This window comes from Epithele typhae (assembly GCF_022376455.1).
Source record: "Epithele typhae strain CBS 203.58 chromosome Unknown BXZ73scaffold_35, whole genome shotgun sequence".
Classification (NCBI taxonomy): Eukaryota; Fungi; Basidiomycota; class Agaricomycetes; order Polyporales; family Epitheliaceae; genus Epithele; species Epithele typhae.
In genome coordinates this window covers 155,399-178,488 of record NW_025954226.1, presented here as the reverse complement: position 1 = coordinate 178,488, position 23,090 = coordinate 155,399, and the positions used below count along the sequence as shown (strand labels likewise).

The window sequence follows — 23,090 nt, the reverse complement described above, 5'->3', positions numbered from 1 at the left end:
CGTACAACAGGTTGCAAGCATCACCTTCGCCGCGACGGGGTCATCGCGGCTTCCCTGTGAGGGAGACGATGATGCAAAATGATTTGTGCCTGTCTGTACTCACAGTCTGCACATCGCTCAAGTACGAACCCGCACCAAAGTGGCTGAGATTGTGGATACCGTCGGTGAATCCGAAAACAAAACGAAGGACGAAGAACCTCTCGCGCATACCTATGATTTTGTACAATGCTCTGCGGGAATTTGTGAGTACCACGCGTATCCACGCTGGGAACCTCACACCTCACCTTTCGGTGTTTTAATTGCCGAGCGTCCCGAATCGTCAAGGATTTGCCGGCCGATCTTCAGACCACCTGTGCGTAATGTCACCGGACAGCAACAAGAAAAGAGACGGACTCACAGCTGCGACCGCGCCAGCTTGCGGGTGGCCCGGCATCGATAAACAGATTCAATTGCGCTGCGGTGGGCCTGAGCAATCCGGAGTCCGGACGAGATTAAAGCCAGACAGATTGGAAAAGTACGCAAACCTCGTTGCAAGCGTGGACCTGTGAGAAAGCATGAGAAAGAACGTAAGGCAGACTTACAGGAGATGATACAACACATACCGACTAGTCTGTCATGGCCCGCCGGGCCTTCATAGCGCAAAGGTACAAAAAAGAACGAGAACGAAATCACAGCCTCACCGATGCACTTGTCATACGCGCACGGTTGACAAGTGGGAAATGATCATGAAGACTGCCGCGGGGCCAAGAACACAAACACGCATAGGCGGAAGTCGAAAACAGATGCATATGGTACAAATGAGAGGATAAAACATACACATGGACTTCACTGAGACTCTCCGACGTCAACCTGATGCCATTCCTCCACCGGGGTCCTCCCCGCGCACGATATATGCGGGTTCTGAGGTGCCGCGCAAACGCATCCTTCCACGAGAACGTCTGCCCGCACCCGCCCACCATCTCCTCCCGCGTTTCGCCGCCGCCCGCACGTCCTCCATCTGTACCGGCGTCCGCATGTGCTTCGGATCGTTCGAATGGCGCAGAGGGACCCCGCGACGCGTCCAAAGTGTGTCGGGTTGCCCGTGGGTGGCGACGTGCCGCTTGTAGTCTGGGGAGCGACGGGAGTGCCGGATGAACGGGCAGTGTGGGCACTTCCATGGGTTTTTCGAAACCTCTGCAGACCTTGATGAGGCGGGAGACCGTGCGGCCGGGCGATTGCGGCGTCGGATGCGGGCAGTGAGCGGAGTGGCGGGGATGCGGGCTCCTCGCGGTAGGCACAAGGCGGCGGGACGACATCGGTGGCCGTGGGCGACGGCGACGACCCGGAAGATGACGATGAGCAGTCGTAGCCCGCCGATACTTGGCCGGTTGCGGGGGATGAGGCGAAGGAGGAAACCTCGTCCCACGGAGAGCCGGGAGGTGCGACATTGAAGGAGAACGGGTCGTAAAGCGTACCGGACAGGTCACCCACCGCCAACTCGTTCGAGTAGCTCAAGGACGAGAGAGCTTCAGAGTTGGCATTCTTCCCATCCGCGCCGTCTGCGGGTTGCGTTGGACTTTTAACGAGGGCTGGGGGGATGTGGTCGTTGCCTAGCGTGCAGTCCAACGACGATCAGAACCGCTCTTCCACAGGGGGGCACAGATAATACCTGCCATTGAGGCAGGTGGGCGGCGGGCGACGGGCGACGGGCGATGGGGAAGGGGCGGGAGTCTGCGGGGGGAGTGGTGGGGGAGAGAGAGGTCGAGTGCAACGGCGGATAAGCCGCGAGCCTAACGATTGGTGTCAATCGCTTATGTAACACTAACAACCCAACTAGTTACGCACTAGCGGGGATGCAGATCGCCGCGGATGGCTCGTCGATGTCGCGGGAAGGCTCAACCGACTCCGCAGAGCTCCTAAACTCGTTTCTTGTGCTGAGGATGTCCGGAGAGTGGAACGGGAGGTGGGTGTATACGTAACCTCCTTCCCGGTCTATCCGCGGCTTAGGAGCGAGCAGATGAGAGGTCACCGGCACCTGCGTCGGTGTTTCAGACCATCTCTACTTCGCTCCTCTGCCCCGGTCTGATGGTGCTGGAGAGGAAGTTGACGTTTCTTTGTGCCCCCGCTTCCACAGCTGCTCAGGGTGCGTGTCGCGGGCGACGTCAGCTCTCAAAACCTCCTCGCGTGGGCGACCCGCGCCCCTGGCCTCACGTACGTCTCGTTGGACTGCATTCCGTCCAGGCCGCGCGGTAAGGAGGTCGTCGAAACCGTGAGGACGATCACGAGTTGTCTCATACGTTCCCTCCACACGCTCTCTGTCTGCTCACGCCGTCATCACCCACAGCGCCAGGCGACGGTCCAGGTGCAAAGAGCGCGCCCCCGCTCCCCCGGCTCATGATGCTCCTACTTCAAGGGTGCCCCACGAACACCGGGCGGAGAAGGTATGGAGGGAGCGGATTCGCATACGCAAGCCTCACCTCAGAGGGCTGGAGCGTAGGGAGAAACGCGACGAGCCCGGCGGGATGCCGGATTGGACTCCCGTTCCCGCGTTTGGATAAATGGGGCAGTCACGTCCACCGGGAGGACGAGCCGTTGAGGCATTGGCTGGAGCGGATCGAAGGCGGCGTGGGGTGTTGGGCGCCGTTGAAGCGGTCGTGGATGAAGGGAGAGCTGACGTCGGACGATGAGGTGGATACGAGCGAGTCGGAGAGCGGGTCGGGGGATGGATCAGAAGAGGACGAACAGGAGCACACGAGCGAAGAGACCGACTCGGATGAGGGCGAGGATAGCGGGGTTTGAGGTTGGATGTTGGAGTGGCTTGATGACATCATCGACTGTATGCTGGGTACACCTGTTCGCGAACACGGCACGCATTACCTGCTCCTCCTGCTCAGCAACCAGCTGCCAAGCGCATTGTTACGCTGCCCCGACGATGTTCCTCTTTGTTTCATCGGTGAAGGAGACGTTCATCCTCCGCTTTAATGCTGGCTGGTGCATTACAATCACTTCCGCGATGGCTATACACGCGATACAGCTTGCATATCAAACTCGCGCGGCTATGCCGCATTTCCTTTTTCCTGACGCAACGAGCGAGACACTATCGACAACGAGAACATAGACGGAGCCCGAAAAACGAGAGTAGAGATAGTTGTGGATGGGAACGGGAAGAACTCGCAGTCAACGACGAAAGTGACGGAGCAGTGGGAGCATAGTAAACGTGTCCAGACTGGGAAGACGACGACGAATTCGAACTGCTCGACGTGCGTCAGCCCCGCGTACGAAGACGGGAGGCGGAAGAGAGACACGAACCTCGCCTTGGAGGCTGGAGCTTACCAGGCCTTGCGAAAGAAGTCGGCGTGCGGGAATACCTTCCCGATCTCGGATTGGAGCCACCATCCTGGGGTGAGGTACGAGACGTGGGAGCCGCCAGTGCCGTCCTTGGTGGCGCCGGAATGAAGTTGCCCAACGATGTGCCCCTCGCTGCCGTTCGCATACCAAACCGCAGAGCCCGAATCTCCCTTCCCAGAGAAGGGCTGGGTGGAGTTGTAGCCAGAATTGTACACGGCATAGTTCTTGGACTCGAAGCCGGCGTCGTTCTGGGTGAAAGACTCGAGACCGGTGAAGCGGCCGACGGTAAAGTCAGTGCTGTTGCCGTCCTTGCCGACGGTAAGGCATCTGTTTCCCAAGCTGTCGCGCTCGGGGAGCAAGCTGAGAGAAATCTTGCCGGCGAAGTTGGTGAGGGGCAGCTTGCCGTCGTCGGGAAACTTGAACTCGGTCGTACCGCGGCTGAACATCTCCTTGAGCTCGTTGGGCGAGAACTTCTTGCCTGAATGAGGATTCGTCTCGTCAGACCAGGTCAATGCGAGAAAAGTAAAATCGAATGAACGCACCGAGGAAGACAACATTGCCCTCGTACCCATTGTGGAACTTGGCCTTGGCGGCTTCGAAAACGCCCCAGTCAGCGGTATAGCGAGTGTCGCCGACATCGGCGCGGATGGCGGGGGCGTAGACGACGTGGCCGACGTTGCGGTGGAGCGCCGTGTTGGACCACTCTTGCGCAACCTTGTCATGGAGCGCCCGGAGGTCGGCGATGTCTTCGCTCGTGCGTTCGCACTCTTGTCGAAGCCGTCTCTCCTTCCTCTTGCCCTCCGGGGTGGTGTCCTGCGTCTTCTCGTGTCGGATGAGTTCGCCAGCAGCAAGCTCGGCGGTGAACAGGGCGTCGCGACCAGCCTTCATGATGTCCTTCAGACCCCGCTGGAAGCGACGCATCGAGCAGACACGGACGTGGTCCTCGTCGTCCCCGTCCTTGAACTCGTACGTAGTCTTCCAATCGTCACGGAGGACATGACAGCTGCTAAGGCCGTAGACCTTGTCGGTAAGACCACCGGCGTCCTTGACGACGTGGAAGAACATGGTCATCGTGCCAGAAGAGTCGTCCTCCTCCAGACCCTTGGTGGTAAGGGGAATCGAGAGAGCGTTGGTTAGGAAATGGCGTACTTGAAACGTGGCGTCGGTGCGGTCGGTAGAACGAAGGAGAGAGGGGCCGGAGAACTTCAACACGACAGCGCCTCGCCATTCTACGACGGCGTTGTCGACCCCGTTCTTGTGGAGAAGCGCGAGAATCGTCTGGGAGACGTCGTGCGCAGTGTCGGCAGAGGTAGAGCCGGGCGGGACGCCGACCCAGACAACGGCGGGCCCGAGGCTACCACCATCTGTCACTCCGTCCGGATTGTGGATGAAGCCATTCGGACCGTGAGTGTAGAAGCGGTCCGCGTCAATGCACGAATAGCTGGGGACGGCCGTCTTCACAATGGCGTGAATCTCGTCGAGGACAGTAGCCCAGATCTTGCCGAGTGGAGTGTCGTCGGCACTGTAGATAGACTTGACTATGGGCGTGGCGAATCTACCGGTGGGCGAGCGGAACGGTGTGGTAAGGCAGTCGGACCGATAGATGAGCTCTGGGCACTCGCCCTCGACGGCGATGCCGCTGTAGTAGCAGACGCGTTCGTAGTCGCTGGGAGCGTACTTGGACATGATGGTCGCCACGTCATCGACGGTGAGGGCAGAGAAGGTGGTGGTCATACACGATTTGCTCAGGGTGGGAGACGTCGGCGAGGCAGGAGCCTTTGCGATGCCCAGGGCAGCGACACACTGAAGCACCCACTTGTTCGGGGCTAGACGGGATGTGATGAGTCCAAAATGGGCGAGGAAGATAGTAAAACGACTTGCTGATTAGGTCCGGACGACTCCTCATGAGAGCAAGAGCGGTCTTGGCCAACTCTGGCGCGCCTATAGGGAATATGGTCAGTACGACATGGAAGCTGCAGTTGGTAGACGGCGAGGAGGAAGAGTGTAAGGGGGAAGGCTCTGACAGTGCACGTGATGGGGTCTAACTCAGCACATGAAGCGAGGATAGAGAGCAGAGTAGAGATGAGACGAATTCTGAAGGGGCCAGTCGAGGGCCATGGTGGCTATCTATACCTGCGCGGGCTCGGGCCACCGAAGGAGTCGCGCTAGCGACTCACAGGGGCTCCGTAGGGGCGCCGCTGGAAGAGCCCTTGGGCAGCGGTCCGGCCTGCGCCCCGTCCACCCTCGGATGGACTGTTCGAGGGCTAGTTACAGTGTTCTCGGTGTCCCAGATTAGGGTCCGAGCACGGTATCATGGCTAGGACAATCGCGTGCAGCGTCATGCGGAACGGGGAGAAGTGCCCGTTACAAAAAGCGGGCAGACGAGGACGAGCGAACCTATCTGGCGCCAAAGACGCCGGGAACCAGACCATCGCAAGAGTAGAAAATGCGACTCGCCTTCGTCCAGGGCTCCAATCTCCTCCAGCTCGTCTTCCGAGTTGAGGAAAGCTTCTTGAACAGGTCAATGCGGAATCGACAAAGGACAAGCGATGGGACACACCAGCTGTATTCTTAACAACACCTGTATCAGAAGCCATAGCAGGTAGACTTCACGGGTAGAGTCCAGAGTGGGTTGGGGGACAAGACGAAGTGAAGAGCGTCTCCTAAGTATGTGACGGCGCTTGCATTTCCCGGCAGCCGCTGCAGCGCAGAATTCTGCGGCTAATTCTGAACGCCCCTGGTATGGACGTCTTTCTGACTGTCACGCAGACGATCTCCGTGCAGTCACTTCCCACTGAACTGGGACCGTGTCTCCACAAACTCGGTCGGGTAGGTGATGAAACTGCGTGCGCGACACCGTCCGTATCGTCAGCTGTGTCCATGACGCACGATATGTAAATGGAGAACGTACGCATCGATCGCGCCTGCAGTCGTCCCAGCGATGAGGGAGTGCAGCGGCTTCTCCTATTTGGACATAGTTGCGACGTCGGTCTGCTATGGGGTGATAGAGACAGGCGAGCACGAATAGTGCCGTTGTGGACCCAGACCAGCGAGGGTAAGGGAAGAGCGTCGGCCCACTGACGAGGGCGAGACGGGAGAAGTCAAGCTGAGAGACGCCCCCGCTTGTTTCGAGATCTCGCACTGGGGGCTCCGGGGCCCGATGAGCTCACTGGTTCGACTCTCATCTTGCCCACGATGTCCTCTCTTTCCCTCGCTCACCCTCATCGTTCGCACCTGCTACTCGACCACCTTTCAAGCCTACCCAGCGCCTCTGAATCATTTTCTGCATCCACAAGCTTAGCCCAAGCTCGTGCTGGACAGTCTCATGCACACACGCGTCCTTCTCCTTCGCACCCCACCTGAAGATGGCAGCCCAGACAAGTACGCAGACGCATGCGCCGCCCATGGCTTCCACGCACTCTCGGTCCCAGCCCTCCAGACGGTTCCCACCAACGCCGCGCAGCTCGCTACCACCATGCGCCCCGGGCCAAGACCCATCTCCTCCGCCGGGGACGAAACGGGCTTCTTAGGGGTGATTGTGACGAGCGGTCGGGCATGCGAGGCATGGCGCGCCGCCGTGCAGCAGCTCGCGGAGGAGGACGAAGAGGGCCGTCGAGGTGAGCACCGACCTTTCGCACATCCCCCGTCCCCGGCCAACGTCGTGCACAGACTCCGTCGCAGGGTGGTCGGAAGTGCCCTTCTACGCCGTCAGCGCGACGACCAGCGCGTCGCTGCTGGGCATCCGCGCCGCGTACCCCGACTCGCCGCACGCGCCGCGCGATGTGCGCCGCGGCGCCGGGGCAGGCACGAGCGAGAAGCTCGCGCGGTTTATTGTCGACGACCCCACTCGCCGCTCGGACTCCCCGAAGACGCAGAGGCTTCTGTACCTCACGGGGGATAAGCATCGGGACACGCTCCCCGATATCTTGGAGGAGGCGGGGATCGGCCTGGAGAGCTTGCAGGTGTATGCGACGCAAGGGTCGCAAACGTTCGAAGCGGACCTGAGAGCGGCGCTGGCTGGGATGGGCGACTGGACAGGTGCGTAATGCTCGGGAACGTGGCGAATCTACGAGCTGACTCCATGCTTATCCTGCTACAGACGACATTTGGTGGCTGGTGCATTTCGCGCCCAGCTCCGCGCGACATGTTTCGCCAACCTTGAACAAGTTCTTCGAGGTCGGGAAGTATGTGGACACAACGAAGCAACACAGCCGTACGGCAGTCATCGGTCCTACGACAGCGACATGTCTGAGAGAAGAACTCGGCATCCGGGTAGACGTCGTCGCGGCGAAGCCCACGGCCGACGCTCTCATCGAAGGCATAGCAACTTGGCACGAAGAAACCGATTTCTAGCTCAACACCGCCCAGCACTTCCACATATTTCACCACGCCGTTTGTCTACTTCGAAGTCTCGACTGCATCCTCGTCGCTCTTCTCAGGCTCCCTTTGCTTTATCGCGAGTTCGTGCCCCGCCCACCGCATTCACGCGCCCAGCCGTAGCATATGTCCAGCTAACAGGGATAGCGTCGAAGCCGGCGATGAGGGCTATATTGAACGTCACGTTGGAGGCAAGTTGGAGCTAGCAATGGCCTATCATTCACGGTCGAACTTACAGTTTTCGCGCAGCACCAACCCCACAGGCACTTCACGATCCGGAGCCAGAAGCACGAACAAGGTCGCAGAGCGCCGTCATTGGACATATGGGGGAGAGGACATGAGAACGATCCGCCTATTCGTCAACACTCAAGTCATCCCCCACCTCAGAGTCAGCACTGTCATCCGCCACTTCCAGGCCAACATCGCCATCCGCCGCTTCCGGGTTGGGAATAGCACTCCCTGCTTGAACTGCATCGTGGACTTTCGCAATCCAGGTCTTGATCCACACATGCCAGGGGGAGCCATCATCTTCGTCACCCGCGTCGAGGGTGCGGCTTGGATCGGCGGGATCGGCGGGGTTCGACTCGGACCGGGTCGAAGAAAAGGAGTCGTCGGAGGCGTCATCCGATTCGTGATTGCCCCACTTGCACGGGACACCATCAGGTCCCAGCCATCGCGGCCACAGGGCAGGGGACGGGCCGTGAGTCCAGCTATCGTAGATGAGTTCGACGTCGTTTATGTTCCATCTAGTTGTAGGGGGGCAGTCGAAAATCTTACTGTCCACTTCTCCGTATGGAAACACGCGCCTCAGTTTCGCACCGGTGTTGACGATGGCGTAGTGGTACGGAACTGGGAGGTCAATGAAAGGGAACCTAGTGGACGGGTATTGGGAATCTTCGGCATCTTTGGGTCGAGAGCTGCCAGACGGTGTATAGCCTGCGTCCCTGACAAAAGACGAACAGTCGCGCATCGAGGGGAACGTCACAATCCGATACTGAAACGTGGTAGTTCCATCGTAACACTACAGCAAGTTGATCAATACTAGCGCAAATTTCAAGACAGAAACACACCTGATTGATGTCACCGTGCCGTGGATTGTAGCTAAGCAGACGCGAGATTAGTGTGAGGTTCGCTGGTAACAGGAACCATTCTGCATCAAACGAGCCACAAAGCTTTGCCTCGACTAGACCTTGTTGTGAGTATGTAATATCCAGCATTTTGTAGGACGTTGCGTACGTAGAATGGCGTTTTTGGGGTCGCGAATATCGAATGCGTGACGTGGAAGTCCCCATGTGTCCTCGAGCGTGTCAAGCTGCACCACGTCAGACGAGAACTCCGCAGAGCTAATCGACGTGCCCACCTTCTCGCGAGAAGTCGTGAGAGGAACAAGCCAGGTGCGTCGCAGCTGTTCCATATCCCGAAGGCCAGTGACCGCACAACACAACGATTGCCCGTCATCCGGGGCCGGTAATATAGCATTGCTGTCACTTCCGACTCTTCTTGAGTCTGATTCAGAGCTGAGATAAGGCAAATGGTTCAGCGCCTGTTTATGTGCATCGACCGAGGGTCCTCACTTCGTTGCTATCATAAGGTGTGAACATCAGCAAAAGGAGGCTGTAAGTAGTGGCGAGCTTTGAAGATCGCATGGCCATCGCGCATCTCTCTTTGGTTTTCCCACGGCATTTGTGGCTGCAGAGCCCTTGCGACAACGGCATCGGCCGCCGGGACGGATTATTCCCTTCGACGCTCTGAAACGGCCCTCATCCTCCTCCCTCTCCCTCTCCTCCACTTCCCAGTCGTCCGCGTGCTCTATATGTTTGATGCAGCCCACGTCCTCTGCACCCCACCCCATTTTTCTGTCCCGGTCGTGCTGCTCTGGTCCTAATCACCCACTCACGACGCTTTTCTGACCGGCGAGCGTCCGCTTTCAAGCTGAAGACCCTTTGAAGATCTCCCGTCTCAGGCATCGCAATCGCCCCAGATCGACCCGCCACTCCCGCAATATCTACCTCCGCACCATGGACGCGCTCGAGGACGAGCTTGGGCGGCAGGCGAGGGTGCAGTCGTATAGCGAGAGTCTCGTCTTCGAGCCTGGACAGGTTGTGGTGAGTACCCATCCAGTCTCTCATGATGCGCGCAACCAGGACGTGCCAAGGCGGGAAGTTGACGGTTGTTGCAGGACCTGACTCTTGCGAAGCCGGAGTGAGAGGTCATTCATGGTGGTACCCTCCACCGGAGAAACGACCCACTGAAGCGGAGTGTGAGCGCATGTCGGAAGGTGCTCTGTGTCGTCCTATTCGACAAGTGACCACACGTGAGTGCAACCGCCCCGAGGTTCTTACGGACTCTCTGACCCCGCACTCAGTCGCACTTGACAGCCTCACCAACCGCCCTGTCCAACGCCCCAACACGCTCTTGCGCATGATCGAAGGCCGCGCAAGCACCGACTCCCTCTCCTCCTTCTCATTCTCCACTCCGCACGACCTTGGCTCGACCCTGAGCAACGGGAACGCGTACTACCCTCTCTCCTTCCACGCTCGACGCGAGCAACACATGGCGGAGCCGGTTACCGCCTCTTATCGTACGACGAGGGTCTTTTCCACGACACCGACGCTTCCGCGATGGCCTTCGGCTTCGTGCGCCATGGAGAGAAAGTGAGCGACGCAGAGACTGAACCTGTTGGACGTGTTCTCGTACGTTTCGGTATTCCCTGGTATGTGCATCTGTCTTTCTTTATCGGCTCCTCACTTACCGGCGACCAGGGACAACGTCTCGTGCAACTGGTACAGTCGCAACCGTGGGGGAGGGCCGTGACGCGTTCTCATGAGCCACGCGTTCAGCCGTGGCCGTCGGATCGGATGGATGTCGAGCTTCTGGCCAACTTGGTCTCTTCGGTGGGGACCATCATTGCTTCCGCTTCCGACATGGTGAGTCGGATATTCCTGTCGTCTCTGTTCAGTCTCTAATTTCGCGCATTCTACAGACGAAGTGGTTTGCTATGCATGCTAACGGAGGCGTCGATCCGGAGAACGGGCAGGTCGTGATTCCGGCATCGATCTTCAAGCGACTCGCGACCATGTACTCGATCGAGAACGGCGAACCCACGAAAACACAAGGCTCTTTCGCTGGCTAGAGCCCTGGTTGGGTTCGCAAGGCCATGATGTATGTCTTCACTGTGGGTCTTTTATGCCAACCGCTGACAAGTTCGAATCACAGGACATCTGTCACGAAGGAGCCATTCCCGGCTTCTACAGCGAGACATGGTTCTTCCCGTCAGACCGGATCGGCATCTTCGCCACTGCGAACGCAGCGAGCGCCGCGCCCTACCTGCTCGCCCTCCGCGTCTCCGAAACCTACCTCGGCTTCGAGATCACCCCCGCGCCATCCTCCAGCTCGTCCGGCACCAGCATCGTGATCGACGCGCCCAATAACGTCTCCACCTCCGTGCTCGCCGCGCTCGCGTCCTACCTCGGCACGTACTCCAAACCCGGCTATAGCAACTTCACGCTCTGTACCGCGATCAGCTGCTTCAAGCGCCCGGCGGCTTCACAGGTTCCCTTGCCCTTGTCTTGACGCGCGTCCGAGACATTGCGCGCCCTGGCAACTTCCGGTTCCACTCTGTCCAGTTCAACGCGAACCACGCGTACACCATCTCTTCCTCACGTCCGGTCGACGCAGCAAGAAAGACGTCCATGCCGGCTTCGACGCAAAGCCGTCCAAAAGCCGTCAACAATCAAGCGCGAGCGCGCCGAGGAGCAAGCCTTCCGTGCCCAGGTCCTCGAGCTCTTCGCACTCGTCGCCAAGGAACTCTACACCCTCACCTGCATCAAGACCGTGGGTGGGCGGCGGTACCATCTCCCGATTCCGTCCAAGATCGGGGCCGTCGAGTTCCCGCTCTTGCGAGAGCTCACCTACATCGCTCTCCCAGTCGCCGACTATCTCAAATTCGCTCCTTTTCCCCGGTGTCATGACGATGGCGAGGACGTCGATGTTTCGTCGCGCCTCTCGCTTCCGCAGCTGCGCAGGGTGCGTATCGCGGGCGACGTCAGCTCTCAAAACCTCCTCGCGTGGGCGGCGCGGGCCCCGGGCCTCAGTCATGTCCGATTAGACTGCATCCCGCCCGGGTTGCGCGGTAGGGCGATTATCGAACCTGCAAGCACGATTACGAGTAGGTTCACATGCTCCCTCTACGCGCTCTCTGTCCGCTCACGCTATCATTACCCACAGCAGCCGGTGACGGTCCAGGTTCAAAGAGCGAGCCCGTGCTCACCCGGCTCAAGATGCTCCTACTGCAGGGGTGTCCCCCGAAAACCGGGCGGAAGAGATGCGAAACGAACAGGTTCGTGTACCGAAGCTTCACCTCGGAGCTCTGGAACGTGAGGAGCAACGCCACGGGCCCGGCGGGATGTCGGGTTGGACTCCCATCGCCGAAGGTGTATAAATGGGACGGCCACGTCCACCCGGAGGACGAGCCGCTGAGGCACTGGCTGGAGCGGATCGAAGGGGGCGTGGGATGTTGGGCGGTGAAGCAGTCGTGGATGAAGGCAGAGCTGACGTTGGATGATGAGGTGGATACGAGCGAGTCGGAGAGTGGGTCGGAGGATGGATTAGATCTTGAGACGGACTCGGAAGAGAGCGAGGATAGCGGAGCAGCTTGATGACATCGTCGACTGTATGCCGGGCACAAAGTAGGCGCTCCTTCGCGAACATGGCATGCCTCAAGCAGCCGCCGCGCGCAAATATTGTTACGCTGCCCCGACGATGACCTTCGTGACGTCCATCCTCCGCTTCAATGCCGGCTGCCATTGCATTACATTACAATCACGCGTAAAGCAAAGCAGTCGTCGATCAATGGAGGGCTGACTGAGGGCAGAGAAAGGAGGCAGACTGTAGCCTTCGCAGGGTGAACGTACAAACAAGAACGACAACGGACCAACGGCCTCATGGACGTCCGATGCACTCATCATGCGCGTACGGTTGATACGTGAGAAATGATCGTGAAGATTGTTGTGGGGGTAAAGAACATAAATACGCATAGGCGGAAGTCGAAAAATGAATGCACATGGTACAAGTGAGGAGAGAAAACACACATGGGGACTTCAATGAGCCTCTCCACCGTCAACCTGGTGCCAATCCTCTACCGGGCCCCTCCCAGCGCACGAGAGATGCGGGTTTCTGAGGTGTCGCGCAAGCGCATCCTTCCGCGAGAACGTCCTCCCGCACCCGCCCACCATTTCCTTCCCGCACTCCCTCGCCACCCACACGTCCTCTATCTGCACCGGCGTCCGCGTGTGCTTCGTATCGTTCGCGTGGCGCAGAGGGACCCCGCGGCACGTCCACAGTGTTTCGGGTTGCCCGTGGGTGGCGACGTGCCGCTTGTAGTCCGGGGTGCGACGGGAGTGCTGGATGAATGGGCAGTGCGGGCACTTCCATGGGTTCTTCGACGTCTCTCCGGACTCTGAGGAGGCGGGAGACCGTGCAGCTGGGCGGTTGCGGCGTCGGATGAGGACAGTGGACGGGGTTGTGGGGAATGCGGGCTCCTCGTGGTAGGCACGAGGCGGTGGGACGATATGGGTAGCCGTGGGCGACGGCGACGCCTCGGAGGATGACGATGGAAGGTCGTAGCCCGTCGAACCTTGGCTGCTTGCGGGGGATGAGGCGAAGGAGGAGCCGTCGTCGTACGGAGAGCCGGGAAATGCGACGTTGAAGGAGAACGGGTCGTAGAGCGTACCCGACAGGTCGTCCACCGCCAACTGGTCCGAGTAGCTCAAGAACAAGAGGGCTTCATAGTGGAGTTTCTTCAGAGATGCGTCGTCGATGCCGTGTGCGGGTTGCGTTGGGCCTTCAATTGCAAGGGCCGGGGGGATGTAGAGCAGAGGCTGGTCGCCGCCTAGCGCGCGGTCCAACGCTGAGTACGACGATCGGAACCGCTCTTCCACAGGGGTACAGATTGTAGAGGCATATTTGATGTGGGTGGGCGACGGGCGACGGGGGATGGGGAAGGGGCGGGAGTCTGCGGGGGGAGCGGTGGTGGAGGTCGAGAGCAACGACGGATAACCCGCGAGACTAACGATCGGTGTTAATCGCTTATGTAACACTAACAACCCGAGCAGTTACGCACTAGCGGGGCTGCAGATCGGCCGCGGATGGCTCGTCGATGTCGCGGGGAGGCTTATAAGTATCATTTTGGATGCTGCACTCGTCTTCTGTGCTCAGAATGTCCGGAGAGTGGCAGGAGAGGTTGGTGTATGCGTCAAAGAGGTGCTGGGTGGGATCCATGGCGATTTGGGCGGGAAAAACGCTGGGGACGTCGGATTTTCGCGGGGGAAGCGGTGGGACGAGAGAGAGATGGGTGTGTGGCACATCCTGGCGCACAGCGGAGACTCATGGCGGCGACGGGAAGGGCGTGGTCGAGGGGTCGAGAGGGGAGGGGTCGAGAGGTGAATAAGTGCAAGATGATCTGCCCACGGCGGCTGGATCTGCATCGACGGCGTGAAGGGTGGCGGTGTTCACGCGTGGCCTCCGCACGTGCGGCCCACGCGAGCGGCCCGCTGCCGTTGTCGACGACGCCCCTTCATCGCCGAGCGTGCTTCGCTGCTGCTGCGCGGTTCTCTTGGGCCGTACAAGGTGCTCTACCTACAGTCTTATGCACTCAGCTTGTCCAAAGCGCTGGAGGGGCGATGCGGGTGCCCGAAAACTCGGAAATGATTGAAAACCCGGAAATTCCCCCAGCGGTGACGAGCGCGTTTTTTGTCCCCCTCGCTAGATCTCCCCGACGGCCATGAAAAGCTGAAAATCACGTCGGGAACGCACTCAGGTACGAGCAGACGCTTTTCCGCGTCCTCAACGGCCGGGCTGACAGAAAGCGGTAGGCTGGTGGTCGTGCACGACAATCTCATCCCCTTATGTCACCAAGGTGACGCTCCGCGAGCGACCCCGAGGCTGAAATCGTGCTAACAAAGCATCTATTGGAACTGTCAAGAAAGTAAAGGGCGTTAGTAGAGGTGCGGGAGCGCACTCGACCCGAAGAAACGACCCCCGCTACAACCGCTCCCCCATGCCCCACCTCGTGCTCAAGTTCGCCGTTTCGTTCGTCCTGGAAAGAAACAGGCAGTACGTCCCCCCGGGAGTCACCGTGGTGCGGCAGCGGGGCGAAGAAGGCTTCGTGACGTCCGTCCTCTTCCCGTTCGGGTCGCTCCAGGAGGACTCGCCGGCCTGGGCATGCGCGGTGTACGGAAGCTGGGAGGTGAAGGCGTGCGGAGCGTGCCGGGCGGTGGCCTATTGCAGCGCAGGTGAGCCGTCGACCATCGATCTCGTTCGCGACCCTCTCTCATGCCCCCTCTCCCTCCCGCTCGCCCGCTCGGACGTTCAGAGTGTCAACGGGCACATTGGGACGTCCACCGTGTGGGACGCGTACCGCCCCCGTGGTGCGGGAGCTGAGTGATCATCCTCACACGCGCATCAGTAATTCTGCACAGCTTCTGGAGACCTTCAGATCCTTGGCGTCCTAATTCAAGGGTTTCCAGGACTGGTCAGGACACCTGGAAACCTGACGGGCGGTGTGCACCAACGGTGGGCAAACAACTGTGCCTTCTTCGGACGGGCCAGGCTCGTGTAATTACTATGATTATTCGCAGTTATCTACATACTAGGATTCACTTCTGGGCGGTTGTCACGCTCATGGCCTCACCTGCGCAACACGGCGTCGTGCTTCCACATCGCGCACTTCGAGAGTTGTCTGTCCGACACGAGGTCACGACGGCGAGCACCGCATTCGTGACCGCAACGACGACGACCTTGGTGGACACAGGCGCACTGATCTCCGGGCAGACCTTGTCCGCGCTCGCCGGGCGCGCCACAAGGAGGATGAGGGAGTCCGCGACCAAGTTCAATCCAAGGGCGTGGGGGCAGAAGACCAATGTGCGACGGGCGGACGAGACAGCGAGACAGCGAGTGAGGCGTCCAACTGCAACAACCTGCGTCGTCCACCCTCCAGGATTGCGACGCGCACCCCCAGAGAAGCTCCACCTCCAGCCTGCAAATGGTATGTTATGTGGGCGCGGCGATGGGGATGTCGCGTCCGTGGCGGTCGTGTTGACCATGCTCGCTGCACTCGAGCCACTGTCGATCCCAGCGCCGAGCCCGACGCACAGCGCGTTTGTGGCGGGGATGTTGCCGCAGAGTATCGAGACGTGGAGCGTTCACTTGGTGGAGGGCGAGGGGCAGACTCAGCGTCATCCTCGACGAACGGGACGGCCACGAGCAGCCAGCGCGCACCGCGTCCGCCCTCCAGCTCTAGTGGTGCGTCGGCACGACAACGCTCGCACCTGTCGTGTTCACCATCGTCCGCCGCAGGTTCTGGCGCCGCTACGGGCGTGCCGAGCTCTCCGACCGCACGGGCGAGTGGGCGCGCGGGTCGAGGATGACGCGGGCATGCGGGTCGAGGACAGCACAGGCGCGGGTGAGTGGAGGAGAGCAGGGCAGTGGCGTGGGTGAAGGACGAGGCAGCCGTATGCCACTGGTTCCAGGACGGCGAGCGCGCGCAGGTCAAGGACAGCGTGGCCGTGTGGCTTGAGGACGGCGGAGTGGCGCGGGTCAAGGGCGGCGCGGAGGTGCACGGCGAGGGAGACGTCTGGCTGTTGGGGGTGGCGCTGTCGATCTCGGCGTTGGTGGAGAAGTGGGGGAAGCGTGGGCACTGGTGCAGAGTGAATCTGAATGGCCTTGGGCAGGGCGAGAAGCGCAGCGAGGCTGTGAAAGGTTCGTCTACCGCCTCGCGTACAAGACGTGTCTGTTCCTTGTTCAACGGCTCGGGGAGCTGGGTGAGCAAGTCGAGCAGCGAACGGGCGTCGTTGGCGACAGTGGGACTGCGGGCAACGGTCGACAGCGGTGAGGAAGGCAGCTTGAGTGCGAAGCGCGTCGATGGGGATGTCGTTGGGGGAATCGTGAGCGCCTTGCGTGAGTCCCTGGGCTTGAGCATGCTCGACGTCATCGAGGGGGAGGTGAGGGCCAGTGTGTTAGTACCACCAGGTTAACGTTACGGCTAGACAGGATGGCACACCTACGAGACACCGTGACCCATCCAACACGTGCGGTGGCAGGTGCGGCACGGTGATCGTCACCTGCCTCCCATTCATCGTCGTTCCCTCCTCCTGTCCCGGCTCCCGAGGACCGAGGTCAAGGGAGACCTCACGCAGATGGGCGGACTCGCTGGTGGACTCACTAGCGACTGCCGCCATCGCCAGCCTCGCCACGCTAGTCTTACTCCTCTTCCACCCCAGGAACCACACTGGTCTCCTCGAAGTTGTGCCGCTCCCAGTGACGAGGGGAGAATCGCGACGCCGGGCAGGATCCAGCTGCTTGGGCAGACAGTGGGTCGGCTGGTGTACGAGCCATCGGAGCCAGTGTTGAAGGTGTGCAAGGTTGAGCGATGAAGGGTGACTCGTACGCAGCGGCGGCGGCCTCCGTTAGCGACGACATTGAGCTTGTCATTGGAGTACACCGTTCGGATCTGGTGCTTGGTGCCCCGTGAAAAGCGGCGCTGGTAGTGCAAGAATCGAATCCAAGGGGTAGCAAGGAATCAAGAGGAGACGGTTCAGTAGTGGTGGTGGCCGTGGCAGGGGAGGTTGGAGTGCTGAAGACGAAGCTTTGTAGAGATTCAGCGGCGTCACAGATTTGTATGGGTGGGGCACGTCGAGGGATAGATGAGGTGCACGTCGAAAAAGAGGTACAAGCCTTCAATGAGGAAGAGTGAGGAGATGACTGGAGATGAGCGGGCCAGACTGGCGCGTCACACGGCGTCGCCAGCTTTGGGCGCTTCTGACTGGCGCAAATTTGCCACTGGTTCACCCTCACCCTCACCCTCCTCGTCCTCGTCCTCGTCCTCACCACCACTCTCGCCCTTTCCCCGGGTCTCGCCCTCCTCATCTCCGCTCTTTCAATTTTCTTTGTGGTATCTCTGTATGCGGCCGACATGGTGGTAGAGCGTAAGTCTCGCCTAGTATGCCTCGCGTGTGGTATTCACGTGTTCTTCTTGTTTACGACACCCTTTTCAGCAGCTTTGAGCTCCGGACAAGTCGGAACTTGAGAAAAAGCCGTGCTGAAAGAGGGGTAGGTGAGCTTGAACTGTTCCATTTTTTCGCTGTTTCCTCAATCTACCTGTCCCAGTCTGCCACGAGCACGGACAATACCGCCGCGGACCCATGTCCACTGTCAAGTGCGGACCCGGACCTTGAACCCCGGTACACAGATGTGCCCATGGACACTGCACGAGGCATGCCAGCCGCCATGACTATCAACAACATCCATACGGACACCGCAACCCCAGCACCACCCTCAGGGCTGGCCTCAAGATGTAGTAGAAGGGGCTCGTCGACTCGCACGAGGTCCATAGGCATACCGCCGTCGCCCGGCTCTGTGAGTCACCCATCTCTCCGTTCTCCCATCGCGCCCATCCCCCGTTCTCTCTCCCGCTCTCGCTGCACTTCTCGCTCAACGCTCTTCCAGACTTCTTCGACCATTACTTCAACCCCTTCGGCTACATTCCCATCCACAAAGAGCACCGTGTACTATTCGACCAGGACACCGCGACACATGGGCTCACCCAATCGGAGTACGACAAATGGTTCAACTCCTACCGCGGCTGCGAGCGCACTCCCGTTTGCAAGTGCCACGTCAAGCTCTATGTTCGACCATCTCACGATCATCGCCCAGGCCAGCCAGGAGGCTATAGTGAGGTCTTCCTCTTCCTCATGTGCAAGATGGCCATGCGCGAAGTCTGCGCGCTCAAGAAGATGAAGAGACGGACACTCTTCAAGCAGCCCGTATGACAGCCACAAAAGTTCCCGGACCTGCTGCAGCGGCATCCCGCGAGCTGCGTAAAGCAGGTTCGTTATTCATTTTGTAGTATTTGTTGTTTACTGAAGCGCATCAACCGGCTCGACTTAAGCGGTTCTTCTATGTGCACTTGCGCCTCGACCTCACCTCCTGCATCCTTCTTTCACCCTCCCCAAAGTCCTCCTATATCCCGCTTTTGCCTCGGCCGTCGCCACCAAGCTACCTGCACTCGCCACCAAGCTACTTGCGCTCGCCACGCTGCTTCTCGCGCTTCCCACACTGTCAACATGGACGCGCATAGTCACCCCCGACCTCGACAAGCTTGTGCCGTTCCTCCCCGACGCTGGCATGGACTACGGGGCCTCATTACAGACCTTCCGTGAAGGCATCCCGTTCTGGCGTATGTGGGTCTTTGTCGCCTTTGGGTACAACCACTCCATCGACGACGGCTAGTCCCGGCCCGCGTTCCACACCCAGCTCCTGGCCGCACTCTCCCTCGTGCCCACCGACACCCTCCCCGCCGACTCGGATGTCTCGAGCGTTGTTGACCTCGGTGCGACCACCGCGCAGCTCACGCCGGCGATTGAGAGCGTGGCAGACACGTCCGCATCCCTGTCCACCCTGGTCGGCGGGCTCGGGCACGAGCTCCTCCCCTGGACGGACCGCAAGGCGCCGCGCGCGTGAACAGGGAACCGGATCCTGCCGTATGTCGAGCTCGTGTGATGGGACCGCGTCGCGTACGCACCGTCGGCCGAAGCCACGAAGCTGCCCACATTCACGCACGCGCACAAGACGACGGTGACGTGCACGCCGCACCCGCTCGGCATCGTCGTGCTCTCGCGTATGATCCACGAAGCGGACTTGGGCCCGGGCGTAAAGGCGCGCAAGATCAAGTACAAGACGATCCCGTCCGCAATCCCCATCAGCCTCCGGAGCCAGGTGGGACCCCGACGACGGTGATGTGCAATCATGTCTCGACGTACACCTCGCACTGCAAGATTGTCCCCAAGGACGTCGCTGCAGCCCCAGTGTCTCCCACGAGCTTCCCCTGGGCGAGGGCGACGAAGCTCGGCGCGGACCCGAAACGCGTCAGTCCGAAGGCCGCGAAGGACACCGGGCCGACCAAGTACGACCTCATCTCCTCGCTCTCCCTCCGTGTCTTGCCCGATCCGACCCCCTGTGGCCCGAAGGTCCGCCATGCGCCCGTCGAGCGCGACGCCCTCACTGCGACCAAGACGCTGTGGCTCATGCGCCTGCTTCCACACGCCTTTCAGAACCATCAGCGCGTCTACGTCACGATGGAATACGTTCCGGGGGACCCTGCTCATTGAGTCAGGGAGAACGAGGTCGTTCACCGCTTGATGCCCAAACGACGGTCCATCTACCGCGCGATCCGCTGGCAGGTCTCGCTGTGCGGACTCGATCGTTGTGCTGTCGCTGTGGACCCACTCCGCTGTCGCGGTCTGCGCTTTGTGGGCGTGACGAGCGTGCAGCCGTCCTATTAGCCGAACGGGACGCGAGAGCGAGCACGGATGGCCTGGATTCGCGTCGACATGCGCGGCCTTCCATCATTCTAGCAGCCTTTGTATACGCAATTTGTTCGTCGCGATACTACTCTTGATACACGTCTATACTCGATACATGTTTGTAGCAGATATTATGCACAGTTTGAGCGTGTTTGCAGTGTGGTCAACTCGAGCGCATTTGGTCCTTACGACCTTGAATTCCTGGAAAATGCCTACCTGTGTCACGAAACGGTGTCCTTAAATTGCTCCTGGGTATTCCTGAACCCTTGAGCACTTGCGGACCTGGAAAATCCTTATCTGACCTGGAAACCCTGGATAAGGACGTTTTAGGAGCTGTGCAGTTTTACTGATGCAGCCTATGCAACGACCACAGGAAATCAGACCACCAGGTGGGGGAGCCAGCAATCGCGCACCTGTACCTCACATCAATCAGGCCGGCTTAGCCCGTGGCACCGGGGGGGGTGGCCCGGGTCAAGTAGACCTGAAACCGTGCTCCCCCGCACGTTTGAATAATTCGTCCAATAAACCCGAGCTGTTTCCCAACAGGGAAGTGCTCGAACGCCCTCCCTCCCAAGTCCCCCAGCCCATCACGTGTCCCCATCCTCCAGATCTCCCATCAGTCTGCGTTATCTCTCCCGCCCCCGCCCGCGTTATCTCCCGCGCCCACGCCCACGTTATCTCCCGCGCCGGCGCCGGCGCCGCGCGCCTCCCTGCCCCGCCACCCGTGCTCGCTGTGCCCGACAGTGAGCTCGCTGTCCCTGCACCCTGCCTCCCCCTCCTCTCCGTTTCCCTCCGTGCTTTTTGTAATCTACTTGTATTGAAAATGCGCACCTATTGGTACACAATTCAATGGCCACACCTTCCTGGGTGTGCCTGCACTGAGCCCTCAAACCTCCCAAAATGCGTGCAATACAGGAACATATACAAGCACTCAACTGATCGGCTAAGTCCTGCATCAGATAGTTGTAGATGATGGCTGCTCTATGATAAAATCGCAGGTGGATAGCTAGAGGGGTGCAGGTATGATGTCATATGTTATTTCAGAATGACATACCCCACAGTGATATGGTATATGTATATATCGTCTTATGTACACCCAGAATCGTACCTAGAGGTCATTCAGAGCGCGTTGCAAAAAGAAGCAAATGAATAAACGATGTCGTGGTGAGGATATGACATATGCTCAGAAGGGGGAGTTGGCTCGAAAATGTGGCCTTCATATGTTGTTGTGCAGACGTTCTATCACTTTACATCTTCTTGCATTACGTTTACATGTATATGGAGAGCTCAGATCGTCTTTTGGTGCTTATCGGTGAAGGATTGAAAACAGGAAATGGTATGTCATTATTCCATGACATAGAGTATAGCGAGATAGCATGTGCTCCGATTATTATTCTGAAAGGCGGAATAGAACGGGGTGTTCTTCTGCTCAACGATGCAGAAGAAATCTTGAAGAATGGTTGAGCGGCGGTTGAGATACGCCATATGAGCTTGAAGTGTGCAAAGCGGTGAAGGTGGTTCAAGGGCGTTCTTTGTGCAACCTGCCGTTCTAGACCCATATGGCGTATCTCAACCGCCGCTCAACCATTCTTCAAGATTTCTTCTGCATCGTTGAGCAGAAGAACACCCCGTTCTATTCCGCCTTTCAGAATAATAATCGGAGCACATGCTATCTCGCTATACTCTATGTCATGGAATAATGACATACCATTTCCTGTTTTCAATCCTTCACCGATAAGCACCAAAAGACGATCTGAGCTCTCCATATACATGTAAACGTAATGCAAGAAGATGTAAAGTGATAGAACGTCTGCACAACAACATATGAAGGCCACATTTTCGAGCCAACTCCCCCTTCTGAGCATATGTCATATCCTCACCACGACATCGTTTATTCATTTGCTTCTTTTTGCAACGCGCTCTGAATGACCTCTAGGTACGATTCTGGGTGTACATAAGACGATATATACATATACCATATCACTGTGGGGTATGTCATTCTGAAATAACATATGACATCATACCTGCACCCCTCTAGCTATCCACCTGCGATTTTATCATAGAGCAGCCATCATCTACAACTATCTGATGCAGGACTTAGCCGATCAGTTGAGTGCTTGTATATGTTCCTGTATTGCACGCATTTTGGGAGGTTTGAGGGCTCAGTGCAGGCACACCCAGGAAGGTGTGGCCATTGAATTGTGTACCAATAGGTGCGCATTTTCAATACAAGTAGATTACAAAAAGCACGGAGGGAAACGGAGAGGAGGGGGAGGCAGGGTGCAGGGACAGCGAGCTCACTGTCGGGCACAGCGAGCACGGGTGGCGGGGCAGGGAGGCGCGCGGCGCCGGCGCCGGCGCGGGAGATAACGTGGGCGTGGGCGCGGGAGATAACGCGGGCGGGGGCGGGAGAGATAACGCAGACTGATGGGAGATCTGGAGGATGGGGACACGTGATGGGCTGGGGGACTTGGGAGGGAGGGCGTTCGAGCACTTCCCTGTTGGGAAACAGCTCGGGTTTATTGGACGAATTATTCAAACGTGCGGGGGAGCACGGTTTCAGGTCTACTTGACCCGGGCCACCCCCCCCGGTGCCACGGGCTAAGCCGGCCTGATTGATGTGAGGTACAGGTGCAATCGCGAGCTCGCGTGCGGTGTCCAACGCCAACTTGGGCAGTACTGCGGGGCCCAGCGCCACTGACCGGAGGAAACGCGCCGCGATTAAGATTCCGGTCGACACGAACAGGGGCACCAGCGGGGATACGTTGGACAGTCCGAGGGTCCTGCACAGGAACGTGTGGAGGACTGCATTGAGCTCCGCGAGGTCACTGGGCCGCGCAACCGGGTCAAGCGCAGCGCCTGCAATGAGGTGATGGTCAATGTGGGCATAGTATAGGGAGCGCACGATGAGCGGTGGAAGGTCCCTGAGCGTCGTCGCCAGCGCGAGGCACGCGTTCGCCTTTGTCACCTCCTCAAGAGAGGAGCGAAGTAGGAGGAGAGACCCTGACAGGCCCGTCAGCGTCTGCA

At 59.1% G+C, this 23,090-nt stretch overlaps 7 protein-coding genes across 7 annotated transcripts; 4 read left to right on the top strand and 3 right to left on the bottom strand.

The window, feature by feature from the left end:
• Positions 1-3,308: 3,308 nt before the first annotated feature.
• Positions 3,309-5,013, bottom strand: BXZ73DRAFT_49390 (uncharacterized protein; the record flags this gene model as incomplete). Its single annotated transcript, XM_048020245.1, has 2 exons — positions 3,309-3,805; positions 3,870-5,013. 2 exons carry the CDS (start codon positions 5,011-5,013, stop codon positions 3,309-3,311), a joined length of 1,641 nt encoding a protein of 546 aa, XP_047876362.1.
• A 1,639-nt stretch (positions 5,014-6,652) lies between these two features.
• BXZ73DRAFT_49332 (tetrapyrrole biosynthesis uroporphyrinogen III synthase) lies at positions 6,653-7,680 on the top strand (the record flags this gene model as incomplete). Its single annotated transcript, XM_048020230.1, has 3 exons — positions 6,653-6,944; positions 6,997-7,365; positions 7,427-7,680. 3 exons carry the CDS (start codon positions 6,653-6,655, stop codon positions 7,678-7,680), a joined length of 915 nt encoding a protein of 304 aa, XP_047876361.1.
• A 376-nt stretch (positions 7,681-8,056) lies between these two features.
• Positions 8,057-9,118, bottom strand: BXZ73DRAFT_102857 (uncharacterized protein; the record flags this gene model as incomplete). The annotated part of the gene is made up of 3 exons (XM_048015387.1): positions 8,057-8,725; positions 8,775-8,887; positions 8,941-9,118. 3 exons carry the CDS (start codon positions 9,116-9,118, stop codon positions 8,057-8,059), a joined length of 960 nt encoding a protein of 319 aa, XP_047876360.1.
• A 604-nt stretch (positions 9,119-9,722) lies between these two features.
• Positions 9,723-10,837, top strand: BXZ73DRAFT_102856 (uncharacterized protein; the record flags this gene model as incomplete). Its single annotated transcript, XM_048015386.1, has 7 exons — positions 9,723-9,809; positions 9,884-9,906; positions 10,083-10,269; positions 10,296-10,397; positions 10,467-10,487; positions 10,545-10,631; positions 10,688-10,837. 7 exons carry the CDS (start codon positions 9,723-9,725, stop codon positions 10,835-10,837), a joined length of 657 nt encoding a protein of 218 aa, XP_047876359.1.
• Positions 10,838-10,890: 53 nt separating this feature from the next.
• On the top strand, positions 10,891-12,362 carry BXZ73DRAFT_102855 (uncharacterized protein; the record flags this gene model as incomplete). Its single annotated transcript, XM_048015385.1, has 4 exons — positions 10,891-11,215; positions 11,290-11,372; positions 11,428-11,872; positions 11,932-12,362. 4 exons carry the CDS (start codon positions 10,891-10,893, stop codon positions 12,360-12,362), a joined length of 1,284 nt encoding a protein of 427 aa, XP_047876358.1.
• Positions 12,363-12,803: 441 nt separating this feature from the next.
• On the bottom strand, positions 12,804-13,199 carry BXZ73DRAFT_49193 (uncharacterized protein; the record flags this gene model as incomplete). The annotated part of the gene is made up of 1 exon (XM_048020202.1): positions 12,804-13,199. A coding segment is annotated over one exon (396 nt), but the record flags the coding sequence as incomplete, so codon positions are not given.
• Positions 13,200-14,761: 1,562 nt separating this feature from the next.
• BXZ73DRAFT_102853 (uncharacterized protein) lies at positions 14,762-19,868 on the top strand (the record flags this gene model as incomplete). The annotated part of the gene is made up of 9 exons (XM_048015384.1): positions 14,762-15,117; positions 16,060-16,165; positions 16,233-16,461; positions 18,208-18,524; positions 18,778-18,951; positions 19,015-19,161; positions 19,226-19,241; positions 19,295-19,476; positions 19,536-19,868. The coding sequence occupies 9 exons, from the start codon at positions 14,762-14,764 to the stop codon at positions 19,866-19,868; spliced, it is 1,860 nt and encodes a 619-aa protein (XP_047876356.1).
• Between the last annotated feature and the right edge of the window lie 3,222 nt (positions 19,869-23,090).